This window comes from Siphateles boraxobius, unplaced genomic scaffold (genome assembly GCF_051911475.1).
Source record: "Siphateles boraxobius isolate OS27281-9 unplaced genomic scaffold, OSU_SipBor_1 25, whole genome shotgun sequence".
Lineage (NCBI taxonomy): Eukaryota > Metazoa > Chordata > Actinopteri > Cypriniformes > Leuciscidae > Siphateles > Siphateles boraxobius.
The window spans coordinates 36326744-36354239 of record NW_027508866.1 but is presented as its reverse complement, the minus strand read 5'-3'; the positions used below and the strand labels follow the sequence as shown (position 1 = coordinate 36354239).

General features: G+C 34.8%; 2 protein-coding genes and 1 non-coding gene across 6 annotated transcripts in view; 2 read left to right on the top strand and 1 right to left on the bottom strand.

Annotated features, from left to right (window-relative positions):
* The first annotated feature begins 1866 nt into the window (after positions 1-1866).
* On the top strand, positions 1867-2770 carry ora5 (olfactory receptor class A related 5). Its single transcript, XM_077242036.1, has one exon. The coding sequence runs from the start codon at positions 1867-1869 to the stop codon at positions 2767-2769; it is 903 nt and encodes a 300-aa protein (XP_077098151.1). The 3' UTR covers position 2770.
* Positions 2771-4226: 1456 nt separating this feature from the next.
* nup155 (nucleoporin 155) overlaps positions 4227-27496 on the bottom strand; it is a 50814-nt gene continuing 27544 nt past the window's right edge. For all 4 annotated transcript variants that reach the window (XM_077243777.1, XM_077243778.1, XM_077243779.1 and 1 more), the window contains 14 exons: positions 27125-27258; positions 25953-26144; positions 24659-24797; positions 21594-21729; positions 20638-20791; positions 19799-19903; positions 19558-19712; positions 18707-18836; positions 13613-13726; positions 11135-11255; positions 8931-9041; positions 6296-6432; positions 5112-5218; positions 4227-5036 (listed from right to left, as the gene is read on the bottom strand). In XM_077243777.1, the coding sequence (XP_077099892.1) occupies positions 4898-5036; positions 5112-5218; positions 6296-6432; positions 8931-9041; positions 11135-11255; positions 13613-13726; positions 18707-18836; positions 19558-19712; positions 19799-19903; positions 20638-20791; positions 21594-21729; positions 24659-24797; positions 25953-26144; positions 27125-27258 (1874 nt within the window). In that variant the 3' untranslated portion in view covers positions 4227-4897. The remainder of the gene's footprint in view (positions 5037-5111; positions 5219-6295; positions 6433-8930; positions 9042-11134; positions 11256-13612; positions 13727-18706; positions 18837-19557; positions 19713-19798; positions 19904-20637; positions 20792-21593; positions 21730-24658; positions 24798-25952; positions 26145-27124; positions 27259-27496) is intronic.
* Positions 14921-14993, top strand: trnat-ugu (transfer RNA threonine (anticodon UGU)). The gene has a single exon. It is a non-coding gene; the product is annotated as a tRNA-Thr (tRNA).

Genomic DNA, 27496 nt, shown 5'->3' with positions numbered 1-27496 from the left:
GTTATATAGAAAAATGTGCAATTAATGAATGCACGGCACTGCAAAAAAATAGTTTCTTACTTAGACTTTTTGTCTTGTATCCAGTCAAAATATCTAAAGATTATTAAATCACAATGCATTTACTAAAAGAAAAACTCTGGGTTTATATAAGAAACCTTGCTCCCGACCAGGTTAGGTTCACAGAGTAAGTTACCATGGTAACTGAGTATAAATGACCTCTCTTTCAGAAACGGGCTTGACTAACTCTCCATTCTCGGGTTTGACATACCTCACATTCTTTTATTCTTATTAATAAAGTAGGATATCGCGAACCAACTAACAAACTCTTTATTCTAAGTAATACCTTAAAGTTTACAGATAATGCATACACAAAAGTGCACTAAATAAAAGTCTTCCATCTGGTATTCAGAAATTATTTAAGTTAAGAGAGGGTAGATATAATTTAAGAGGCCTGTTTATGTTTGGATGTGGAAAAGAAAGAACTGATGTAAAATCGCGATGTGTGTCAGTAATTATGGCAAGCCGTTTTAACTTTTATTCATTTCCAGGATATGAATTCTTGTTATCAACAATTGAATTCTTGATATCTGTAATTGTATTTTCACTAGTGAAATGTCACCATAGGCTGCCATTCAAAATTAATTGTTGGTATCAATAATTGATTTCTTACTAGTAGAAATATAATTTTTGATTTCAATAATTACATTGTTACTAGTAAAAATGCGAATTCCTGATATCAATAATTCAATTTACACTAGTTGAAATGTCTATTCTTATCAACAATTTAATTGCTACTAGTAAAAATTTTAATTTTTGATATCTGAAAATGTATTTCTGATATCAATATAATTTCAGATATCTAAAATGGCTGTCTTACTAATAATAATTACATTCATGAAATCAGAAATTAACATTGTCACTAGTGAAAATGGAATTATTGATATCAAAAACGAACATTGTTACTAGTAGCAATTCAATTGTTGATAATCAAGAATAGACATTTCAACTAGTGACAATTGAATTTTTGATATCAAAAATAAAGGTTTTTACTAGTAAGAATTGTATTTCTGATATGTGAAATTTGAATTTCAACTAGTAAGAAATCATTATTGATATCAACAATTGATTTTGAATGGCAGCCTATGGTGACTTAACTAGTGAAAATACAATTACAGATATCAAGAATTATAGTTTTTACTAGTTGAAATTCAGTTGCTGATATCAAGAATTATAATTTTAACTAGAGAAAATTGTATTGTTGATATCAAGAATTCATATCCTGAAAATGAATAAAAGTTAAAACGGCTTGCCATACAGTTATGTGTGCGAAACTAGGAATTTACTAAAAGATGATTTGAAATGTACTTCTCTGTTTAGCTTCAAAAGATCTTTAAAAAAGAAGATTGTTAATGATTATTCAGTTAGTATGTAGGCTAAATCTTGTTAATATTATGTAGCCTATATATTTTTTTTTTTTAAATGTATGTGCAGTATTGTATAATTATGTATACGTTTTTTTATAATTTATAATGCTGATTCTTCAGGTATATGGTTAAATAGGGTAGGCAAATATTTTTTTTGGTTATTTCATTGTAAATTTACCAAAAAATAAAATAAATTTCAGGGTTAACATACTCAGAGTTTTCACTTAACCTCTTTTCTGAAACAGGCCCCTGTCTAATTTGTGGCACACTTGTTAATCCCACCATCACTCACACATTTCTCCTCCTCTCACATGTAATTAGTGCTCAGCATTATGAGAGGAGAGTTCAGTGACGTGACCACAGACCAGATCTTCACACACACACACACACACACCTTATAAAGTTAGATCTGTTATGCAAAGCAAGGAGGAAAACAACTGAGATGGAGGTTCAAGACTGGATCGAATCGTCCACACGAGCGTTTTTCTGCTTGACCGGAATCACAGGAAACTTCTGGCTGGGTTTGCGTTCTCTTCCCAAATCCAAATCTCAAATGCGTCCCAATGATCTTCTCTTCATTAACCTGGCCGTGTCCAATCTCATCACAAACTGCCTGGTGGATCTGCCCGACACTTTGGCACAGTTTGAGAACAACTGGTTCATTGGTAAGAATTACTGCGGCGTGCTTCAGTTTTCATCCGATCTCTCAGAGACCAGCAGCATCTTCTCCACGATGTTCATTAGCATGTATTGGCACCAGAAACTAGTGGGATCCCTCAGACGTGGAGGAGCTCCGGTTCAGATGGACAATCTGAGGCTCGTAACCGTGTTCCTCGCTGGGAGCTGGAGCGTGGCGTTGATGTTCAGCGTCCCCCACTTTTTTATCGCAGAACATGATGGGAATGAGAGTTTAGAAGTTTGTGAGGAAAGTTTCCCAACGCTCGCGGATAAACATACGTTTGATGCGCTGTATCTTATTCTGGCTAACGTCGTTCCTCTGGTTGGGGTCACGTACGCCAGTGTGCGGATCGTCTTAGTGTTGATGCAGAGCCAGAAACGGGTTATGGATCTCTCTAAAGGAGCGAATCATGCAAATAATAACTCGGGCAGCACTAAGAATAAAGCGGTGAATAATAGCCAGGTGCGCGCGGCTAAAAGCGTGGTGGCGGTGGCCACGATCTTCATCATCTGCTGGTTCTCTCACCTCGTGCTTCGCATCTACAGCAGCTTCAGAAAGTCAATACTGGCGGTGAAGCTGACCAACTTTTTCGGAGCATCTTACACTTGTTTCGTCCCGTACGTGTATCTGCACGGGGTGAAGAAACTCGACTGCTCCTGCTGGTGAAGTTCTGTGAAACATCATAATGGAAAAGTGTCTGAAACACTGTGTTTAAGTATGCAAACTGTTTTAGGGATAAAATGTTGATTATAAATGAACGAACCACTCAGGAAAAACCTTCAGAATATAGTCAAAGAAAAAAATATGTAGTTTTTGAATGTTTTTTACTAGTGTGTGCAGGACACTATAGTTCATTTATGTAAGTGAGGAGAGCAAAATAAAGTAAACTGTGACATATTATACCCAAATATTCTTCATACGGTTACTAACAATAAACATTTTTGACCAAAAATGATTCGGACACTTTGAGCTGATCATGTTTTGCTGAAGTGTTTTTTCTGTAATTGCTAATGCACCTTTTTACACCACAGACTGAACAACATGAAGCATTGCTTGGTAATCGGTTGAGCTAAACTGGTATTATCTAATTGTGTAGTTAAATTTAACAGCTGACAGATATTCAACATAATTCATGTGTGAGAGTCTAACAGAAGGACGGACAAAACCAGTGAAATATCAACTGATTTAATAACTCTGAGTTCTTCTCATATTTATTACCATTTTCTAAACTATAGCGAATAAACTGTGATAATGAGAGAAATGTTGAAGGTGTCTGAATAAGTTTTGATTTGACTGTATATAATACTGTAAAGTGTGGTGTGTGTGTGTGTGTGTAAAGCTGCTGAAGTGGAGGAAAAAACTCACAGCCTTTAAATATATTTATTGCATATGAAATCTAGACGCAAATGAATAAAAGTGCAATAAAATAGTGTATTTTGGTTGTTTTCTTTCCACTAGAATGAACACATTATGAAAAGCCTTTAAAATTGCCCAGAATTGAATTACGTCTTTGTCTGTAGCTTAATGGCAAAAACATGTAAATAGAGTTTGAATAATTAGTCCTGCATGTTAATTCAAATTTTTGTATGAAATGCATGTGAACTGTAGCAAAAGACGGGATATATAAAATGCTGTATCTTTTTTTCTACCACCAAAGCAAAAAACTGAAATGATTGTCCCTCCTGTGCTTTAATAATTGCTGCCAGCAATCACTGTAATTATGTTCGCTATGCCACTAAACAAATTATAAATCTGCATATGAATGCAATTCTCATCATGTTATTTTTGCTGTGACATCAGCATAAAAATCTGTTAAAGACAAAGTAAAGAATAATACAAGACATCAAATTAAAGTAAATATATTTACATTATACAAGTATATAAAATTTGCAGATTACAGTTAATATATTGTTTATATGTGTATATGCATTGTTTATAATTTGCCATTTTCAATTGTGTATATTTTTAATCATTTGTAAGAAAAAAAAGTTATATCTCCCTCTCTATAAATATATAATGTAAATTTATATATAGATTATGTAAATTAGAAAGAATATAGTAAAATCTTTAAAATGCGTTCAGAAAATCAATTAATTTCTCAGAAAATTATAAATGTTACACAATTGTGATTTAAAACAAAACTTTTATTATTTTCAAATCCTTTGCAATACATATTACACAAAACTAAATGGTGGTTGAAAACGATTGAGACTTTCATAAAAATGAGTAATTTTCATAAAACAGTCGCCTGATAGTACAAACGCCCGAGAGCATGATGTTTCCATTCAGAGAAACTTTAAACAAAACAGCATTGATGGGGAATTTGCAATAGATATGGAGAATATTATAACAGGCTTGCTTCATCCTCAGCGTTTATCCAGTTTGCACACGTAAAAAAAGTGTTACCGCACTCTCAGAAAGTGTTTTAGCAGTAGAAAATATCTAGAATAAGTGCCTCACGGGACAGTTTATGAACAAATACTGTACAGATATCAATGATTAACGATAAACACAAGAATTAATTTAGCAAGATTTACCCTCATATCTGGAATTCTCAACACAAAAACTTCTGCAAACCAAAGTATTGACATCTGAAGAGTTTATTCTGGCTGTCTGTTGGGCATTTCCATGGCTGGGTGAGTGAACATTACTCAATTTCTGGCACAAAGGCAGTAAATATAAAGACTGAAGACCTGGTGTGATGAGATGTAGTATCAGGACGTCCATCAAACTCTTACAAGCTGACAGCAAGAACAAACCCCACTGTAAACACTGACGGAGGGTCACCGTAACCTCAGTGGAGCTTCTCCAGTTTGGCCTGCAGGGATTTGAAGTTGCGTATGATGTCCTGCAGGGCAGCGTTTGGACTCAAGGACTGCAGCTCCACCAGATAACCACAGATGTTATCCAGACAAGCGTTGGTGAACCTCCGTCTGCAGGGAACCACAGAGAGCGTGAAGGACAGGACAATGTGAGATGTAGGGGATGTAGGAGGAGATGATGTTTACCTGTCATAGGTGGGCACACGGCTGGGATCATCCACGTATCCCGACAGGAGCACATGGATGCACTGCACCAGATGAAGAGGTTTCTTCAGGCGCTGCCAACACGGGTCCTGCAGAGAAACAAATCATTTATGGCTTAAAAAACAAAAAGTGCGCACGCCTATATATATATATACATACTATATTTGACTATTTGAGTGCAAGAACCAAAACATTTTGGGGTTGATCATTATTTTTTTTTAAATAATGAAATATTATATTAAAACAAAATAAATGAATAAATATACTTTATAACTATAATATATATATATAAATAAATATATAACTACCATTAAGCAATCATTAATAGGATTATGGATTAATAAATAATACTTTTTAAAGTAAATAAATAACTACCGTTAAGCAATCCTTGATAAGATTATGGATTTTTAAAAATAAAAAAATACTGAAATAATAAATAAATAAATAAATATATATATTTTAAGTAAATAAAAATATAAGCAAATTTTAAAAGGATTATGGAGTAATAAACAAATACTTAAAAAAATAAACAAATGAATAAAAAAAAGTAAATAAATATATAATTACCATTAAGCAATCCTTAAAAGTATTATGGATTAATGAATAAATAATAATAATAAATATTTTTATAGTAAACAAATAAATAACTACCACTAAGCAATCCTTAGATTATGGATTAATAAATAATAAAAAATACTGAAATAAAATAAAATATAGGTTAAGCAACTTTTAAAGGATTATGGAGTAAAATAAAAAATGAATGAGTAAATAAATAAATAAGAAAAAAGTAAATAAATAAAATATATATATAAACTACCGTTAGGCAATCCTTAAGATGATTTATAAATCAAAAAGTAAAATAATAATAAATAAATATATAAATATGCGTGTGTGTATATATATATATATACACACACACACATATATATATTTTTGGAGAGTACTTGTTTATTTAATTAATATTCTTAAAAAAATATAAATTTTTTCACACACAAAAAAAAATAAATATTTATATATATATATATATATATATATATTTTTTTTTTAAAGAATATTAATTAAATAAACAAGTACTCTCCAAAAAATCCTTAAGAGGATTAAGGGAGAAGAAACAAACTGAAATGAGCTTGAGATGGCGGTCTGATAAAAGGGCTCAGCTCTCGTACCCGTGTCTTGAAGAGCTGGTCATACACCTCCAGCAGTCGTGGGAGCTGAACGCCGATCTCCTGCATGGTGAAGGTGACGAAGCCCACGTCCCAGTTTAACCGGCACACCTCCTGCTCCAGGAACTTCACCAGGAAATCTGAAGAGCACAACGAACACCAGAAGAGTACATTAGAACTGTAAGAACGATCACTAGAGCTTCACACACAGTTGATCAGGGCTGGGTATCGTTCAATAACTTCACACACCCGTACCGTGACTTCAACACCGGTTCCTCAACCATACTTTTTTTCTATACCAATTTTATGAACAGAAAATGTTATAGCAGCCGGCTTTAACATTAATGTGAAGAGGGGAAAAACAAGCTAAACTGTTAATGCAGCCAACCTTAAGGATAAGCACACTTTACAAGACACCGAGTTTAATCCGAGTTCGTTTCGTTTGTCCCGTTTTCATTTTTCAGGACTCAATATTTGTTTTTCGCCATTTTGATTTTTCTGGGTGGTTAAATTAAATTGTATTAATCAAAAAGCATGTGTAATTAATTGAAATCAAGAAACTTTTTATCAAGAAAGCAATTTATTAACAAAAATAACTTTTTCCCCCAAATTCCATTTTATTTTTTTACTAAGTTCTGTGCTTTCCTTTTTATTTAGTATATATTCTATTTAAATGGGTTAATCAAAAACATTTTAATGGTTTAATCAAAAAAGTACCCAATTAATTGAATTCATAAAAACAACGTAATTTATTAATTTCTATACAATAATACGGTCCTATGAAATGTTTTTTGTTTTTTATAAATTCTGCGTTGTGTATTTAAATTTTTTTGGTAATCAAATGAAGGCATAAACATTAATTTATCTTTTATTCAAATGAAAATTAAACAAGTCCTTTAATTTTTTGGCAAACAAGTAGGGCTGTGAATCTTTGGGTAGGCAGCGAATCGATTCACGATTCATAGGTTTTCGATTCAAGAATGATTTTTGCAAATTCAGAAAGATTCGATTCAATGCGATTCACATTAAAATTCGATGCGATTCGAATAATTCGATTCTTAATTTTTTATATGCACTCATAGGATCATTTAAATGCTTCCCCCAATGGGTCTTAGTCAGGGTGTGAATTATACAGCTGCCTTCGGGGGTCAGAGAGGGGGAGCAAAACAAAAAAAGAACTAACGACATTTTGTCTATTGTTAACGTTAGTTCATGTTAGTTTTTAATGAATCTATTATTATAAAAAATATTTCCAAAGCCTATAAATTAGCATTTGTACAAATGTAAACCAAGATTTAAAAAGGATTTAAAAGTATAGTTAGTTCATCATGCTAACTATTTTGTCGGAACACAACCTTAAAGTGTTCCTGGTACATTAAACATCCTTCCTTTGTGAGACTAAAAATACCATGAACTTTCCCAACGAAACCTTAACTAACGTTTCCTCATGGAATAGCTACTCTTTGTTCTCTTTATCCGACTGAACATTTTCCTTGTGGTTCTGAAAGAAAACGCGCCGGGTGTCTACTTGTGCTATAGTAAAGATTACGAATGCAACTTTAATGCGCGTCTGATTGATGGATAAACCACGCGCTCTTATTTCAGTGTAATTAATGTTGTAGTTATTTCATCAGTTCAGTTTAACGACATTAAGTTACATTTCATTCATCATTCATGATTAATCGGAAGCGTGTGCATTTTAGACACCTATTATACGTTTTCTCTTTCCATGTAATAAATGCGCACTCTTGAATAAGTGGGGTTTTACTTTAACTGCTCAGGACGGGTATGACCCATCTCCGTAAAACTTCAGTATCTTATCTTAAAGAAAATAACGGTGACGTTTCCACGCAACGAGCGCGTTCTTTCATAGCAGTGCCCGCGCAATGATATGGCAGCTTTATCTATGGCTTGCTTTCTCGATAGAGAGCTGTCATCTGCTCATGTGAACACCAATGGCGGTCCACCAATGGCTGACCAATGGCTCAAACATGGACTGCTCAAAAATCTGTAGATGAGAGCTATATGGGACCGAGCGCGAGCGAAATCCAGTGAAAGATGGTAAGAGTGCAGCGAGTATGTGAGAGCTGTGAGGACGCCAAATGACGCCGCATAACGCCTCAATTCGCGCATGTAGTCATTTAATGTTTATATGTTTTAAAGCACTGCATCGATATAGAATCGCAAATTATTCGATTCTTAGCATTTTAAATCGAATATTGACCGAAATAAACGATTCACGATTCGAAATACATGTTTCAAGATCGATGCATATGCATCGTCAGGATTTGTAATCGATGCATCGAGAAAACGAATGAATCGTTACACCCCTACAAACAAGTGATACACAACAATTTTACTGTTAAAATTATATCATGGAAAATAAAAAAAACTATTATTATTAGTAGTAATAGTATTAGATTAAAATATACATTATAATATACAAGAGTAATGTATTTCTATCTCCGTTTTTAAGTGAAACCAAACTTTTATTTTGACGGGTTGCTGTGTAGAGCTTCTTCTGTGATGTTATGATAGTTTCTCTCAAATGAAATGTTGTCAAAGTGAGAATCAGTCAGTGAACTCGATACCCAGCGCTACAGTTGACCTCTGAACTGACGGGGAAGGGAAATGGCACCTAATGGGAAGTATCGTGGCGTTCCAGCGTACAACTTTCCCAGTGACACGAGCTTCAGGCTCAGCGCTCTCATCCGGTCCGCTGGACTCATGGCCACACTGTCACTCAACTCTGAAACACAGAACAAGCCGTCACACACACATCCACCACACAGGAACACAACCCAACAGGAGAGGCTTTACCAAAGCCACTTGATGACCAGCATGCAACCTTTAGCCAAAAACAGGGTAAGAGAGATTGATATTAGGGCTGGGCGATCTCGGTATTTTCTGGTTAAGGCGAGACACTACAGGTGAATAGGGTCATTTTTTTAACTAGCAGATATCACCATGAAACTTTGCCAGTTGATTAAGATGAGAAAAAAATTTATAGCAAGTTTTCTGTAATTTAATGTTTAAATATGCAAATGAGGCATTATCTAATTAAATATGCACTAATTTGCATATATTTAAAAAAACGAAATCTGAGTATTGGATAAAGCCAGGTTCAAAATAATTTTTTCATTGTGTTCACATATTAGATGGGGAAAAATTACAGAGGGATTTATGGATATCTACTTTTGTTATCCTGTAAATCAGAATATACTGCCAATAGCCTTAAAAAAAATTATTTTCGACATTTTTTTTGGAATAAAATGTTATATAAATCAGGCTAGGAATAATATATTTACAAATCCCTCTGTAAATGTCTTCATAATATAACTAGGTACAAGACTGGAAAGTTTGGTGTATACAGGTGCCACTGAAGTGGAGATTTCAGACTTGGAGTATGAGAGAAAAGACATTTTGAGAAAACGGGCTTTAAAGATTTAGCATCAGCCAATGAGATTGCACATTTAGAGTAAAATCCCCCCTTTTACTTTCACGATTGGTTGCTGATAAAAAGGAAATGACCATATTTGGATCCAGCAGTATTGTACACGAGAGAGAGAGCTTTCTAACGGTGTGTGTGATGACAGGGTGCAGATCGCGATCGCGGAGCAGAGGGGTGATTTATAACGACAACTTTTGATGAATTTATGAGCAATCTACAGACGCAAACAGACAAAGTGTAGTAAAATAAAGACCTAAATGTGTATTTCTGACTTTTTTTCACCACAAGTCTGAAAGAAGACATGTTATTGAAGACAAATATCCCAAAATCTCAAAATTGACCAGTGAAAAAAAAAAGTTTTTGCCTGCCGTGTCTCGCCTTAAATGGCTATATACGATATACATCTCAGTACTTTCTACGTTTTTCTATTTGGATCAAGAAAATCTGTATTTATTTTAAAAAATGCCATTTCAAATCCTGCCCAATGATATGTTGATATTGAAGGATATGGAAAAAAATACAGTAAATGTAATGTAGGCTATGCAATATATTATGTGCAAAAAGGTGGTTAAAATCACATTACATTCTAACATTACATTGTAATAGTAACATTGTAACAATATTACTATGTATATTTTATTCAGAATTATTGTGCTGCTATTCTATTGTGCTCCGTCTGTTTAGCGCTCTTTAACACCAATACAGAATATATATGTAAAAAAGCTAATCAGAGACCGTTGAAGGGGTTTAATGTTGATAGATCACTTCTGAAAACTTTTTATTCATCCTTTGATGAGTCAATTTTAACCTATGCTATGATCTGCTGGTTTGGCAATTTGAGTGTAATTTACAAAGACTGGGAAAAACTGTAAACATAAGTTGGAGAATAACTCTCACACTGCTATTTTTCAGATGTGCTCGTATCAAACTACTGTATCGATATAAACGATATTGCCTGATTTCGTATCGTTTCAAAAAAATATATCAATATATCGTACAAACTCGATATACAGGTTAAACTCGAAAAATTTGAATATCGTGCAAAAGTTCATGCATTTCAGTAATTCAAATTAAAAGGTGAAACTATATACAAATGCTTGATTTTACTTTTTAGAGGGCCGACATTTCTGTATTTAAAATACTTTTTTTTAAATTGATTTCATGCAATGTTCTAATTTTCTGAGATTTTGAATTTGGGGTTTTCATAAGCTGTAAGCCATAATCATCAAAATTATAACAAATAAAGGCTTGAAATATCTCACTTTGCATATAAGTCTGTATAATATATTAGTTTCACTTTCTTGAATTACTGAAATAAATGAACTTTTGCAGGATATTCTAGTGTTTCGAGTTCACCTGTATAATAGATATCTCCCTAATATAAGACTCACCCTTCTCAATGATCTCCTGCCACAGCGAGTGCACCAGGATCGGATCCGAATGTCCCGCACAGTGAATTATAGCCAGCTTACACTCCGACAACCGGAAATGATCCGCAAACTCGCCGTACAGCTTCAGAGAGGAAGACAACAGAGGAAATGTTAGTGGTGCAACAGATCACAACGTTCACGGTTCAAATCATTTACGGTTTTTGAGCCACAGATCAGTTGTTTTCTTTTCATCTATTACTTAAAGCTCACCTGAAGTTCTTTGAAACCACTTGCCTAACTGATAACATTATTCTCTTCAAATATTATTAAAAACAAGTGAACCGTCAGTAATAAAATAAGAACAAACACACAAATTAGAAGCAGAGATGAATACTAAATAAAGTTATAAAGTCTAACAGTTGTATTCAGGTACAGAAATTAATAATTAAGCCTAAAATGTAAAATAACACTATTTGTTCACTGTAGAAATTAAATATAGGATCATCTTTGTTAAAGCTGTATTGTTGTTTTATGAACATTAATGACACGGACAACAGTAGGAATATTAGGCCTCTGTCTCTTTAAGACCGAATAAACTGACAAACATCCAGTTTCTTTCTCAACTCTTCACTTATAAACGAGAGAATACTTGAAGAGACGGGTATTTAGATATCATTTTTTGTGTGTGTGTCCGTTCAAAGGCAAGGAAACGCGAAAGAGGAATCGATTCTGTGTTGGAGCTCTGTCTGAAACACCTCTCTCTCTCTGAGTGTGTATGGTTGTGCGCACAGATAATGTGTTTGAGTTTTGCGTTTAAAATTGTTTTAATGTGTAAATTGGCAAGTGTTACGGCTGGTGCCGTTTTGTGTTGTTTGTTTGTTCCCCCCATTTTCTGTTTGTTTTTACTTTCACTTTCTTAGTTCTGCACCATTGGTGTTGCTTCCTGTCAATCATCGTTGGAGCCGATGACGTCGTCTCCACCTTCTTCCGATTGGCTGACACCAGGATCCATAAAAGGAAGACGCTGACACGGATCGGGAGAAAAATGCTTTGTTTTGTCTGTTGCTGTTTTATGGGGAATTGTGATTAAGAGACGACGTTCTGTGTGACGTGCGTTACCAGTTTTATATTTTTGTGTGGAATTTAAATGATTCTTGTCCACCTTCCTTCGTGTAATATCCATTACGTTGGTTGGATTTGTGAACAGTGGGGAGGGAAGGAGAGGAAAGGTAAGGATATCACGTGATGTACATTGAGCAGTGAGTTATGTTAGACACTAGGTTAGGGGTGTGCATCACTTGCTGTATTTTTGTTTGTATTTAGTGAGTATAGTTTATATTTTAGTGTATCTTCGGATACTGAAGATTTTCTTTTCTTTCTAGTTAGTTTAGTACTGGTTTATGAGATAGAGGGTTATGTTTTGATCATTTCTTTTATTTGATTGCCGCCCAATTCCCTTCTTTTCCCCTGCCTGGGTAGGCTATGGATTTTCCCACTATATTATTGTTCATAAAAACTTGTTGATTGCCTTTAGAGCTTTGGTCTCATTCGCTTGCATTGACATCGGTCCGAAGTTAAACTCCAACAGTTAATCTGAGAGCTGGATCACTCCTCCATAGGCTTCTAAGGGATTGAAACTTGCCAGCCCCGAAAAGTTATTAAAGACATCGTCAAAATAGTCCAAGTGACTACAGTGGCTCAATCTTAAGTTTATCAAGCGACGAGAATACTTTTTTGTGCGCAAAAACAAACAAAAATAATTACTTTATTTCAACTATTCATTTCCTTCTCTGTGGGCCTCGAGTGAGTTCACTAGTGTAACAGCGCAGCGCTTCTGTGTTGTATGTCACACGCATCATCACACATGACCAGCGTCGGCCAATAGTGAGCCAGTGTGTGACGTATCTGTACGCAATCACACTATACGCTAACTGACTAGAGGCCCACAGAGAAGGAAATGAATAGTTGAAATAAAGTCGTTATTTTTGTTTGTTTTTGAACACAAAAAGTATTCTCGTCGCTTGATAAACTTAAGATTGAGCCACTGTAGTCACTTGGACTATTTTAACGATGTCTTTAATAACATTTCGGGGCCGGCAAGTTTCAGTCCCTTAGAAGCCTATGGAGGAGTGATCCAGCTCTCAGATTTAATCAAAAATATCATAATTCGTGTTCTGAAGATGAACGAAGGTCTTACGGGGTTGAACAACATGAAGGAGAGTAATTACTGACAGAATTTTCATTTTTGGGTGAACTATCCCTTTAATGTTAAACATTTTTTACCTCTTAATAACGGCAGGGTACGTAACAGCAAAACATAACACATCCAAATGATACATTTTCACTCTATGACGGTTAAATTTAGCAGTTAATCCGAGAATCACCTGCGTGCCGAACCGTAGGACCCGATCCGTACGGATCATGGTGCACCCCTAGGAAATGTTCGTAAAACACAACAGAAGCTCACATTGGCTGAACTGAACCGTCTTCTTCACTTACCTTAGTAATGTCCATGAGCTCAGAGTCGAGCTGCGTCATGGCTCCCTGCACTGAAGGATGCTGGGAATACTGTCTGCGCAGGGATTCCTGGATCTGCACCTGAATCCGCACCACCTGAGGATCAAAGCAGCGTTACGCTCTCGGCAGGATTAATGAAGGCACAGTAGAGACCGCTTTAAGGCCTTTTAAAGACCAAGTACAGATTTTAAGGAATAAACTATGACGGCTTGACAAAACCAGGTCTGACAGTTTAAAATAACAGCTTGAAGTTTGAAGGTTTTACTCAGAGAAAGTAAAAATATTTAGCATGTTGTTAACATGATTTAACTCATTGCTAGCATGTTTTAAAGTCAATCATTTTATCCCTTAAAACTCTTCTTAACACCGAAATGACGTTTGACGTTTTTCCTTAAAAAATAATCTTCAAGTCCCCCTGTGGTGAAAAGAAACCAGCTTTTAAATGTTGTTTATATGTCTATGTGGTGTTTTTAATATGCTTTAACACAAAGCATGTGTAAATTCATAAGTCGACAGCATTGCTGAGTATTTTCTCTTTAAAACTGCAGTGAACCAAAGACAGTCTCAAAAACACGGTTTGAAATCGCTGGTGTTTCTGACGTCACAAACTACCTTGTAACCAATCAGATCAACGTGTGATCGTCAACGAGTGGATCTCTGAGCTGAGTGAGTGGAGGCGGGGCTCATTTGCATATTCATAGAAACTCGTATACTAAATGAGGCGAGGGTGTCGAGTTACATTCAAGATATTTTTCCAAAGAAAAAACTTTAAAATGTAATTTTGGTGATTAAAGATGAGTTTTAAGGGATAAAACGATTGACTACAGGGGGACTTTAAATCCTATGGAAGCAGTAGGTGTGTACTTATATTTAGTCACCCATGGCTTTTCCATTTTGGCTTTATTTTTGTTAAATAATGACACAGTATAATATGGCCTGTGTTCTTCATCTGAGGTTGTATTTACCTATTTTTAAGACCTGCTGAGGACCAGATGATTTTTTATGTCCTGATAAATAAGACCATAGAATTAAATAGGGTGTCCTTTCTTTTTCACATGACTGTGTGTGTGTGTGTGTGTGTGTGTGTATATATATATATCATTGTAAATAATATGTGCTAGGATTGGACAAACAAAGTTATGCATATGGAAGGATGACGTTTATGACAAATGAGTCATCCATCATTCCTCCTTAACTTTAAACAAACACAGCTACAGGGAAGTGCTGGACACACCCTTTGAAGAGCTATGCAATATTAAATAGTAACGAGGACCGGTCTTGAACAGGTCTGGCTCCATAGCTCAGTGGTTAGAGCACTGGTCTTGTAAACTAGGGGTCGCGAGTTCGATCCTCGCTGGGGCCTGGGAATCAATTTTGCACAAGTATCAAAAACAAATTTATACAACTTTTAACAAGAGTAACACTTACAAGTCATCACATATGTGTCTGACTCGTGTGCGCTGAAGAACTATGTGCTGAGCTCCTAAAAAAACTTAAAGCAATTTATTGTGTCTATATGTAGTATCAGATTTATAAACAAAATGTGAACATTTAAGAAATGAAACAATACAAATTACAATGTTAATATTACTTTAAGTATTATTATTATATTTCTTTAATATCCATTTTGAATTTTGCAGTAGAGTTACATTAACAATATTTTTCTTATTTTGTTTAATATTTTATTTAATAATATTGATACATAATTAGTAGGGCTGTCAAGCAATGAACTAAAAAAAAATATATATAATTAGTTACATGTGGCGATTAATTAATCTAATTAATCTAAAGACATTACTCCCTAAAGATCATTTAAAGACGTAGCTTCAAAAAAGAAATATTTTATTCAGAAAATGACTGAATATTGACTTTTGAATGAGCTATACCGGTTTTTTTTAATAATATGTGAATAAGCTTATGTTGTAGTTGTTTTGCCCCCAATGAAATTATACTCTAAATAAGAAACCAAAACTGCCAGTAGCTGGTGGTAAATGTCTTATTTATGTTCACGTGCTATGGTAATTATGGTAAATGTTTAACCCTTTGGTGCTCTTCTGTCATTTATGACCGAAAATCTTACTTTTTTTTGTTTTTTTGAGAATTTTTGACTTTATCGGAATGGTACGAAACTTGAAGGTTTTGGCACTTGCTGTGTGGACAAATTGTGTAATTTTTGACCGACAGCAAGCAGCACCAGAGGGTTAATGATGAAGTCATCAAGTCATTCATTCGATTCGTTCAAACAGCTGATTCATTCAGGCGTGAAGTAAATGGCTCTTTATGAATGGTCCATCAGATCATTGGTTCACCTGATTCGTTGAAAACGCAGGTTCAGAAATCAAGCGCCGCTGTGTGTTGCTCGTAGACGAACCGTTCTGTTTTGTCTTTATATTTTCGTTTATTATTAAACAGACAATATTATTCTAAAATAACACGATTAACCTTTGCTGAACGATTATTTGTTGAACAATTGTATAAAATCAATATCACATTTGCACTCATGTGATATTGCTTAACTATATCATATGATGTAAATATGAGAAACTTATAATACAGGGGTATTTTGCTCTATATCTTGAATTTTAGGATCATTCTTACTGTAGTCTATAGGCTTCATCACAGTGAGTTGTTGCTCTGCTTCATGTTCATCACCAAACAACTGTATGAAATGTCAGATGATCTACGTAGATCTGTGTCAAGTGCTTTAAATGCGTTTAAACGTGTTATTTTTTACCGGGATTAATTCATCTAATTAACCCTCTGAGACCTAAGGGTATTTTTACAATAAATTTTTCGTCTGGTGTTATTCACTAAAAAAGCTTGTAAAACATCAACACTTTTGTGCACAGACAATTGACACACATCTTTTTTTTCAGGACAAATTGAACTTTCAGCTTATTTGTGTTTCATTGATGTCACCTGAATGTAAAATAAGTTATGGGACCACAAAGACAAATGAAAAAATAAATCGGAAATTGAATCACTGAAATATTTATTGAAATCACACACAAATAAATAAAAGCTAAGCAATTTTCCTCTGGAAAACAGTTTGTTCAAGTCTTTGGAGTCCTGGAGCACAGGAATGAACATTATAACTTGAACAGAACAAAAAATATTTACATTTTTCCAAAGGAAGTCCAGGCGTTTTGGGCCTCATGAAAATCACTGATGCCAAGCCTCAAAACAGTTCCTATCAGGAATCACACAGAGGGCCACATCACAGGCTTTGCATTTCCAGGGGGTGGCCTGTTTCACCTGCCTTGTCTGTTTGCAGTTCACACATTGCCTTCTACCATAGGTGGCCTTCTTGCTTGCTTCAGTTTGTTCCGATGTTTGGACGGGTACATGGTTACTTTGTTGCTGGGTGGGAGGAACAGCAACTGTAACACCACAGAGTTGGGCTGTCAGCTCCTCCAGAAAAGCCCTGTGGGTCATGGGCTGTTGCTGCTTCTCTGCACAAACTTCCTTGTGAAGTAAAAAACTGCAGCAGCCGTCCATGACCTATTCCTGGCAGCTGCTGGGATGCTGCAGCAGAAGTGGAAGGGCCCTCCTCAGTGGAAGAATGGGAGCTTTCCTGTCTGGCTTGGGTGGGTGGGCTGGTGTCTTCATCATTATCACAACTGTAAAACAAATAAATAAAGCAAAATATTAGATCATACAAATTAGATCAATTACTGTTTTTGTATTTGATTTTTCACATAAGATTACAATGGCTGAGATTGCTACTGTACCCCCAACCCACCACAGCTATAATATGACCATTCGCTTTCCAGCCAAAAGGTGTGACCAACCCCCCACTATTCTCTCCACAGGTAAAAGGTGTGACCAACCCCCCACTACAACATCCTTTGTTTGTATCTCTAGGTAAACTCAGACAAACAATGGCTGAGAGACAAAGTGTAATCCACAACTCTGTAACAAACATAAACAAATGAAATACTACTTTTACAGAACTTATTTTTACATATTTAGAAAATTTATATTTTATCATATTAGTTTTTTCTTCTTTTTTTTATACTTTTTACAGTAAATAAACTCAGACATACAATGGTTGAGAGACAAAGAGTGTAATCTACAACTCTTACTACTCTGTAACACACACAGAAAAACGAAATACTACTTTTACATAACTTATTTTTCCATATTTAGAAAATGTATATTTTATCATATTAGTTTTTGTTTATTTTTATACTTTTACAGTAAATAAATAAATGTAACTTACTCTTCAGCAGGGTCTAGACGATTCTGGTAATCAAGTTCCTCATCAGTCAAAAAGCTCTCTTCTCCAGAAAATCCATCATCCTCCATGGCATCCAAAAAGGCCAGTGCTTGATTTACATCCATGTTTCTCAATCTCTGAGGATCCATTATTCTCCGTGTTTCTCTGTGTATTATTCAAAACTCGCGTCTCTCTGTGCGTCTCTCTCTCTCTCTCCTCGAAACCACTGTGCCGTGCGTCTCTCTCTTTCCAAAATATCACCCTTGGTTCATGCGTAATGACGCACACCAACGTGGACGACGGATCAGCCTGTCATTGGTCAACAACCTCACGCAAAGCATCGCGAGATGTCCAAAATGGCAGCTTGCATCAAGCTAGCAGCAAATATGACGGAAAATTTATAAATTATGGACTTCAGAGATCAAAACTGGGATATACACATATGGATTTATTACTGAAACACTCTGAAAGGACGCACAAGTTCCAGGCTGGATAGAAAACCTTCTGAAAAGGCTAGAAAGACACCAAATACACCCCCGTGACGGCTAGCGTGTTAGCTTTCTGCTGCAAAAAACGGTAAGGAAATCGATCAATTTTTCATCAAATAATATCAATATTTATCGGAGGAGTCGTGTGGCGTCGTCGACGATGCCGTCGGTTTCAGAGGGTTAACGCGTTCAATCGACAGCCCTAGTAATCAGTCATATTGATATTGTACAGCCCTTCAAACACCCTGGAGCTTTTAAAAAAATATATATTTTTAAAAAAAATCTAATTTTAATTTTAACCATACACGCCGCAATTAGATTACACAAATGTCTCATTCAGATCATCAGCAGCTGCTTCTGTGTCAGTACCTCCATCTTCTCCTCCAGTTCATGCAGAAACTCTCCGTCAGCTCCCAGTGAAGACGCGCAGGACGAGCTCTTGGCCGAGAGAATGGCCCTCGAGATGTACTCCAAACGCTGCTTCAGAGAGATCTCAGTGCTACACACACACAGAACCAACACTGACCACTCAACTTCATTTGACACCAACAAACTGAGGAAAATTGAACCTTTAAGGGTTCATATAAATGTAAAAAAAACAGGAATACCAAAAAAAAAAAAAAAAAGTTATGTTTGAAAAGGCAAAATTATCGTTAAGAATTTTTAACTTCAAATGTAACAAAAGAATTGTTCATGAAATTGTTACGAAACCAAAGTGGGATTAAGGTTAACATACTTGAATTCTATTTAAATAATTGAATTTTAATAATTTAAATAAAATAATTTATTTAAATCAATAAAAATCTAACCATTTCACTAAATAAATGTAAATAATTAACTAAAATAAAATTAAAAACTGGAATTAATTAAATTAAATAAAAGAAAAAAATACTCAAGTAAAAACAACTAAAAACAATAAATAAAAATAACAAAAATAAAAATATATACTTAGATAAACATAGAAAAACAAAATAAATAAGTAAATAAAACAAGACTAAATTAAAAAAAAGTTGATTTTATAAATATTAACAATGCATGAAAAAAACAAAACATAAAATTGCAAATAAGCTAAATAATAAATATGTGAACTAAAAACTAAAGAAAAATACCAAAATGAATAAATTAACTAAAAAAAACTGTGTTTCCTTTCCCACAAATGTTTAATATATGTAAATGAAGAGTGATTTTGAACCAATAAGATTTCAGTGGGCGGGGCTAACCTGTGCATGTCTGCCAGTCGCGCCAGCACGTGCGCCGCTTTGCCAAAGCTTCGGTTCTTCTCGTAGTATCGCCACAGAAGGTCCATGTTACGCACTTTACTCTGGTCCTGTTTGATCATGTGCATCAGATGATCCTCGAGGTATGGGGAATTCACCTGGACCGGAGGAGAAAGGGTCCTTAACACTCACAGCAAAGAGACCTTCATCTGTGTAGCAAAACTCTGCATTATTTTTGTCATACCTCCAGAAGTTTGTCGGTAAGATCGGCCTGAATGAGCCAGTTATAGAGAGCGATGTGGAAGAGCTCGTCTTGAGATCTCTGAGCGAGACCCAGCATCTGCTCAAACTGTGTGAGGAATCAGTGCCGTTACTGATCATTCATCCAAAACCATTAAAATCATGTTCTTTTACTGAAATGAGGCTGGAAATAAAATAAACTAATACTAGGGGGAAAACGTTAACGAAAATTAGAAATGTTGCCTTGGCAAAAACGTGAAATAAAATAAAAGTAAAAAATAAAGTCTGTTTGTTAAACATTTACTTTTCAAGTTTTTTTTTTTAACATTTCATAAAAAATAAATAGATATACATTACAAATAAAATCACTAAAGCAACTATAGTAAATAAATAAAGTAAAAAACTAAAATAAACTGAATTAATGATAAATACATGAAAGCAAAAACTAAAATTTAAAATGAAATGAAAAACAAAAATATATAAACCGAAAACCTAAAATAAACAATAAAAAAAGTTTTGTTTCAGTTTAAGTTAACTATAATAACCTTGGTACTAAACTACTAAAAGAAAAATTAGAAATATAAAATAAAAAATGTAGTAAAAAATATTCAAGTTTCTAAAAATGAAATAAATTAAAGCTAAATAGAAAAAAAAACTAAAAACATTTGCACATAGCAAAATTACTAAAACTTCAACCAAAATGAAAACAATATAAAATATAAATATAAATATGAAAATATAAAAATAAAAGCCAATTCAAAATATTAAGTACTTCCATTGGAAAATTAAAATAACACTAAAACAGTTTTAGACTGAAGTTCTAGCAGGTGGCATGTAACTCACATGGGCGGCAGCGTCCTCATTGCTCAGCATGTTGGGGTCAGAGGTCATGACGGGTGGCCCGGGTTGTTTAGGCACGCTGGGAGACTGAGGAGCCGCTTTACTCTGGTTCACCAACTCCTGAATGGTGTCCGTGATGCATTTATAACAGGACAGTCTGGACAAAAATGTCATAAATGGTTTTAATTATTCATTTATGACCGGATTCAAAACTGCAACTTCCACCTGAGCACCTTAGGATCCTATATGATGAGTAGGGCTGTCAAATAAAAATTTGAATTTTTAAATATTCGTCGAATTAAAAAAAAAACTGCATATTCGAATGCAAAAACCGTGCATTCTAATTTTTGCTGTGTCAAGAGGGGCGCGAGACATGATGATGACGTAACGGACGCGGTGAGTTTGTTAGCTTATCCAGTATACAGCGCTGCGGCTTCGTTGCTAATTAGAAAAATGGCGGGAAAAGGCTTCTTGCTGACGAAAGCCCTCTCAGATCGTGGGAAAATCGTGCAACGACACACTTGACCATATCTGGCACATAGATCAGAGATGAGCGTGTGTGTTCATCAGCTGGAAACATTGTCAACAGAAAGCGCTCAGCACTCGCTCAGATCAAGCTGATCATCTGGTGTTTTTAACCAACAATATGTAGATGTAGTGAGTAGAAGTGAGTGTTTCTGAATGCCTGTTTGCTATTTTGTGTTCATGTAGTTCATTACGCTGTGTTGAAGAGTGTTTTCTCATTCATTTCAATAAAAGATGCTATGCTTGATTTGGTTCATATTTGCTTATAGCCCCCTCTTGTGGGCATAGGAGACTATACAGTACTTTTTCCTTTAACATAATATTGCCTTTAAAATTCTAATATAATTTGTATTTTGGTAATATTTAAGAAGGAAATTCTAATTTAGCTTTTCAGCCATTTTGACAGCCCTGATGATGAGTGTGTGTGTACTGACCTCTCCTGGAAGGCCTGCTGGCCGCTGGAGTCCTCCTCTGGTTCTCCGTTCCTGTAGAAGTGCGGCCCCAGTTTCTGAGGGTCTTTTTTATCAGCGGCCGTGAGACACAGCTCCACCACTCCCTCATAGAAGCGAACTGAACGGGGGCAGAAGGGGGTCAAGTTTGCAATATAAAGATCGTTCAGTTCCTCTGCATTGAAAGGGATAGTTCACTCAAAAATGAAAATTACCCCATGATTTACACACCCTGTATATGACTTTTTTTTTCAGACGAATACAATCGGAGTTATATTAAAAAATGTCCTGGCTCTTCCAAGCTTTATAATGGCAGTGAATGGGTATATATTTCTTTTTTGGAAGTCCATAAAAGTGCATCTATCCATCATAAAAGTGCATCTATCCATCATAAAAGTGCATCTAATTATCATAAAAGTGCATCTGTCCATCATAAAAGTGCATCGCATCCATCCATCATAATAGTGCATCTATCCATCATAAAAGTGCATCCATCCATCATAAAAGTGCATCCATCCATCATAAAAGTGCATCTATCCATCATAAAAGTGCATTTATCCATCATAAAAGTGCATCTAATTATCATAAAAGTGCATCTGTCCATCATAAAAGTGCATCGCATCTATCCATCATAATAGTGCATCTATCCATCATGATAGTGCATCTGTCCATCATAAAAGTGCATCTATCCATCATAAAAATGCATCTATCCATGATAAAAGTGCATCTATCCATCATAAAAGTGCATCTATCCATCATAAAAGTGCATCCATCCATCATAAAAGTGCATCCATCCATCATAAAAGTGCATCTATCCATCATAAAAGTGCATCCATCCATCATAAAAGTGGATCTATACATCATAAAAAAGCATCTATCCATGATAAAAGTGCATCTATCCATCATAAAAATGCATCTATCCATGATAAAAGTGCATCTATCCATCATAAAAGTGCATCTATCCATCATAAAAGTGCATCCATCCATCATAAAAGTGGATCTATACATCATAAAAAAGCATCTATTCATCATAAAAGTGCATTTATCCATCATAAACTGCTCACAGGCTCTGGCGGGTTAATAAAGGCCTTCTGATGTGAAGCGATGTGTTCGTGTAAGAAAAATATCCATATTTAAAGCTTTATCGACTTACATAACTAGCTTCCGGCGGACGGCATATGCATCAATTTACAGTGGAAGAGTAACACTTGACCTGACGCATGACATAATGATGAACGCAGGAGAGCAGAGGAAGGAGCAAAACATAACACTTGAATTAGAAGTCTAAAACCACAATTTGTAAAGAGAAATGTGGGAGGAGCTTGAGTTTGTTTGAACCGCGAGAGGCGTCTAAACTTAAGCTACTCCTACATCTACATCACACAAAAGAGTTACTCTTTTAGAGCAAGTCGACTTGCGTAGGCCGTCTGCCGGAAGAGAGTTATTTTAGTCCATAAAGTTTTAAATATGGATATTTTTCTTACAATAACACATCAGAAGGCCTTTATTAACCCGCCAGAGCCTGTGGAGCACTTTTATGATGGATAGATGCATTTTTATGATGGATAGATGCACTTTTATGATGGATAGATGCATTTTTATGATGGATAGATGCACTTTTATGATGGATAGATGCACTTTTATGATGATAGATGCACTTTTATGATGATAGATGCACTTTTATGATGGATAGATGCACTTTTATGATGGATAGATGCACTTTTATGATGGATAGATTCACTTTTATGATGGATAGATTCACTTTTATGATGGATAGATGCACTTTTATGATGGATAGATGCACTTTTATGATGGATAGATTCACTTTTATGATGGATAGATGCACTTTTATGATGGATAGATGCACTTTTATGATGGATAGATGCACTTTTATGATGGATAGATTCACTTTTATGATGGATAGATGCACTTTTATGATGGATAAATGCACTTTTATGATGGATAGATGCACTTTTATGATGAATAGATGCACTTTTATGATGGATAGATGCACTTTTGTGACGATAGATGCACTTTTGTTATGATAGATGCACTTTTATGATGGATAGATGCACTATTATGATGGATAGATGCACTTTTATGATGGATAGATGCACTTTTATGATGAATAGATGCACTTTTATGATGAATAGATGCACTTTTATGATGATAGATGCACTTTTATGATGGATAGATGCACTTTTATGATGGATAGATGCACTTTTATGATGGATAGATGCACTTTTATGATGATAGATGGACTTTTATGATGGATAGATGCACTTTTATGATGGATAGATGCACTTTTATGATGGATAGATGCACTTTTATGATGATAGATGCACTTTTATGATGGATAGATGCACTTTTATGATGATAGATGCACTATTATGATGGATAGATGCACTTTTATGATGGATAGATGCACTATTATGATGGATAGATGCACTATTATGATGGATAGATGCACTATTATGATGGATAGATGCACTATTATGATGGATAGATGCACTTTTATGATGATAGATGCACTTTTATGATGGATAGATGCACTTTTATGATGATAGATGCACTATTATGATGGATAGATGCACTTTTATGATGGATAGATGCACTTTTATGATGGATAGATGCACTTTTGTGATGGATAGATCCACTTTTATGATGGATAGATGCACTTTTATGATGGATAGATGCACTATTATGATGGATAGATGCACTATTATGATGATAGATGCACTTTTATGATGGATAGATGCACTATTATGATGGATAGATGCACTTTTATCATGAATAGATGCACTTTTATCATGGATAGATGCACTTTTATCATGGATAGATGCACTTTAATGGACTTCCAAAAATATATACCCATTCACTCCCATTGTAAAGCTTGGAAGAGCCAGGACATTTTTCGATATAACTCTGATTGTATTCGTCTGAAAGAAGAATGTCATATACACCTATGATAGATTCAGGTTGAGTAAATCATGGGCTAATTTTCATTTTTGGGGGAACTATCCCTCTAAAGCAGATTCTCAGACGCTCACCTTGCCGGTACTGTGAGCACACGAGTGGCAGGTCTGTGTGGTGGCTGATCTGCTGATAGAGACGGAGCGATTCCTTCAGTGTTCGCTCCTTCTCCTGCTTGTTCTGGATCTGTCTGGAGCTCTGGAGAAGCTCGTTGGCCTGTGAGGAGGGACAGAGATTTGATTTCAACCTTATATTCAAACGGTAACAGTTTATAAAACACAGAGACTTCAGTTATAGCGACTGGTCACGCTTGAAAAAGCATAATTATCGTCAAGTATTTTTAACTTCAAAAGTGACAAGAATTGTTCATGGAATTGTTAAGAAGGCATGGCAAGGAACCAAAGTGGAATTAAGATCATATTAAGAATAATGAATTTTCTTGAAATAATGAAATTGAGTAAATATCTAACTATTTCTCTAAATCAATGTAAATACAAATTAACTAAAATGAAAAAATGGAATGACTTCAATAAAAAGAAAATAATAAAATTATTATTTTATATATGTTTATATATATCAACATATATATATAAACTAAAATAACTTAATAAAACTAACTAGTTAATAAATAACAAATACATAAAAATAAGCTAAGTAATAAATGTGCACTAAAAACTAAAGAAAAACACCAAAATGAAAAAAAAATCATAAATAAAACTGTTTGATTCCTTTTCCACACGTTAAAAAAATTCACTAAAATATAAAATGATATAATACTGCAATAAGAAAAATAAACTGAATAAAAAAAATATAATAAATAAAAAATATGAAATTACAGAGATAAACAAAACCCCAAAAATGACTAAAGTAAATAAATATATATATAAAAAATAAAATTTGAAATAAATTAATAACAAACTAAAATAAATAAACATTAAAAACACAAAACTAAAAAATGAAAATAAAAATAAATAAATAAAACTGAATAAATAATAAATGCGTACAAAAAAAACTAAAAGCAGTGCGTTTGATTCCTTTCCCACAAGTTTAAAAAAAATCAAATGAAAAACTGGAATAAAGTAAATAAATAATTAAATAAATAATTAAACTAAATTAATAACAAACAAAAAAAAATAAACAAAATAAAAATGGAAAAAGAAAAATTTAGGAAATGAATTAAAAAACAAAGAAAAAAAAACAAAGAAAAAACTAAAATAAAACTAAAGAACTTAAAAATAAAAAAATTAGGATAAATGATACACACACAAAAAAAAAAAAAAAAAACTGAGTGATTCCCACAGTTGCCTCAAGTTATGTTTCCATCTTCATACTGTGTGTGGTTTGTGTGTGTTCTGTGAGGATGGGCGGTACCTTGGAGCAGGTGCTGTCGTCACTGCTGTACAGCAGAGGGCAGATGTCCCTCAGGTGAACGCTGACCGTGTCTACACACGCGCTGTCTTTGATGTACACGTTAATGAGCGCGGTGATGAGAGCGCCGCTCAGCTCGCGTCCAGAAACAACCACGTCCTTAAAACTCACGCCCTTAATCTGATCCTGAAACTCCTGGTAGTGGAAGAAAACCAGCGAGGGAAACGATAGGAACGTTTGTGCATCAAGTTTCAATATAGGGCTGCATGATATATATAAAAAGATACAAAAAAATTTATATCGCAATATGGCTTAGTGTGATTGTCAAATCACAGACTGCGATTCAATTAAATAAACGTATGCACTGCCAGTTAAATGAAAAGTGCCGTGCTTCATTCTGAAACGGGCACTGCATATTTTTTTTGGCCGGCAACCAGTCAAAATAAAAGCTCAATAGTTTACTGTTTGAAAATTAAGAGATTAAAATATTTCATAGTCATTTCACAGTAAAACAAAGCATTTTTTATTTTACAGTAAAATATTATTATTACTATTATTAAAAGTCCCCCTGCAGTCAATAACTTTATCCCTTAAAATTCATATTTTATAACCAGAATAAAATATATTCCTTGAAAAAAATTCTTCATTCCTTAAAATATCTTGAATGTAACTCGATAGCCTCGCCTCATTTTGTATACGCGGTTCTATGAATATGCAAATGAGCCCCGCCTCCACACACTCGTTGACGATCACACGTTGATCTGATTGGTTACAAGGTAGTTTGTGTGACGTCAGAAACACCAGCGATTTCAAACCGTGTTTTTGAGACTGTCTTTGGTTCACTGCAGTTTTAAGGAGGAAAGACTCAGCAATGCTGTCGACTTATGAAATTTACACATGGTTTGTGTTAAAGCATATTAAAAACACCACAAACATATACACAACGTCAAAAGCTGGATTTTCACCACAGGAGGACTTTATTATTATTGTAGATGCATATTGAATTGTTCAAAAACACTGTGAACATGGTCTATGAAAACTTTCCAAAAAATTCCTTTTTTCATATCGCGGAAAAACAAAATCTAAGTTTTTTACATTATCACGCAGCCCTATTTCAATATGATTTTGCCAATTAAGCGGTTTATATTCAAGAAAGTGAGAGCGATGAGTCGTACCTTGGGCATCTCAGAGATGATGAGGCTGAACTGGTGATCGCACAGGAGTTTCCAGAGTGCCAGCGTCTGACAGGAGCGATGAATCAACTGTTGCATGGCCTGAAGAGACGCTTTCTCATGCGCTTGAGCCTCCGCTGAGGAACAAACATGAGCAGATGCTGAATATCTGAACATCCAGAGACACACAAACATACAGACAAGGGCTGCACAATATATCAAAACTATCGAAATATCGCAAATGTATATACCGCGATGGTGTGCAATAACTGGGGTCATGAATAAAAGACAGAGACGCCTTGTTTTATTTCTACATTTGATTATACACATTCTGTTGTTATATAAACCTAATGTAGGCCTACCTGAAACCCTAAA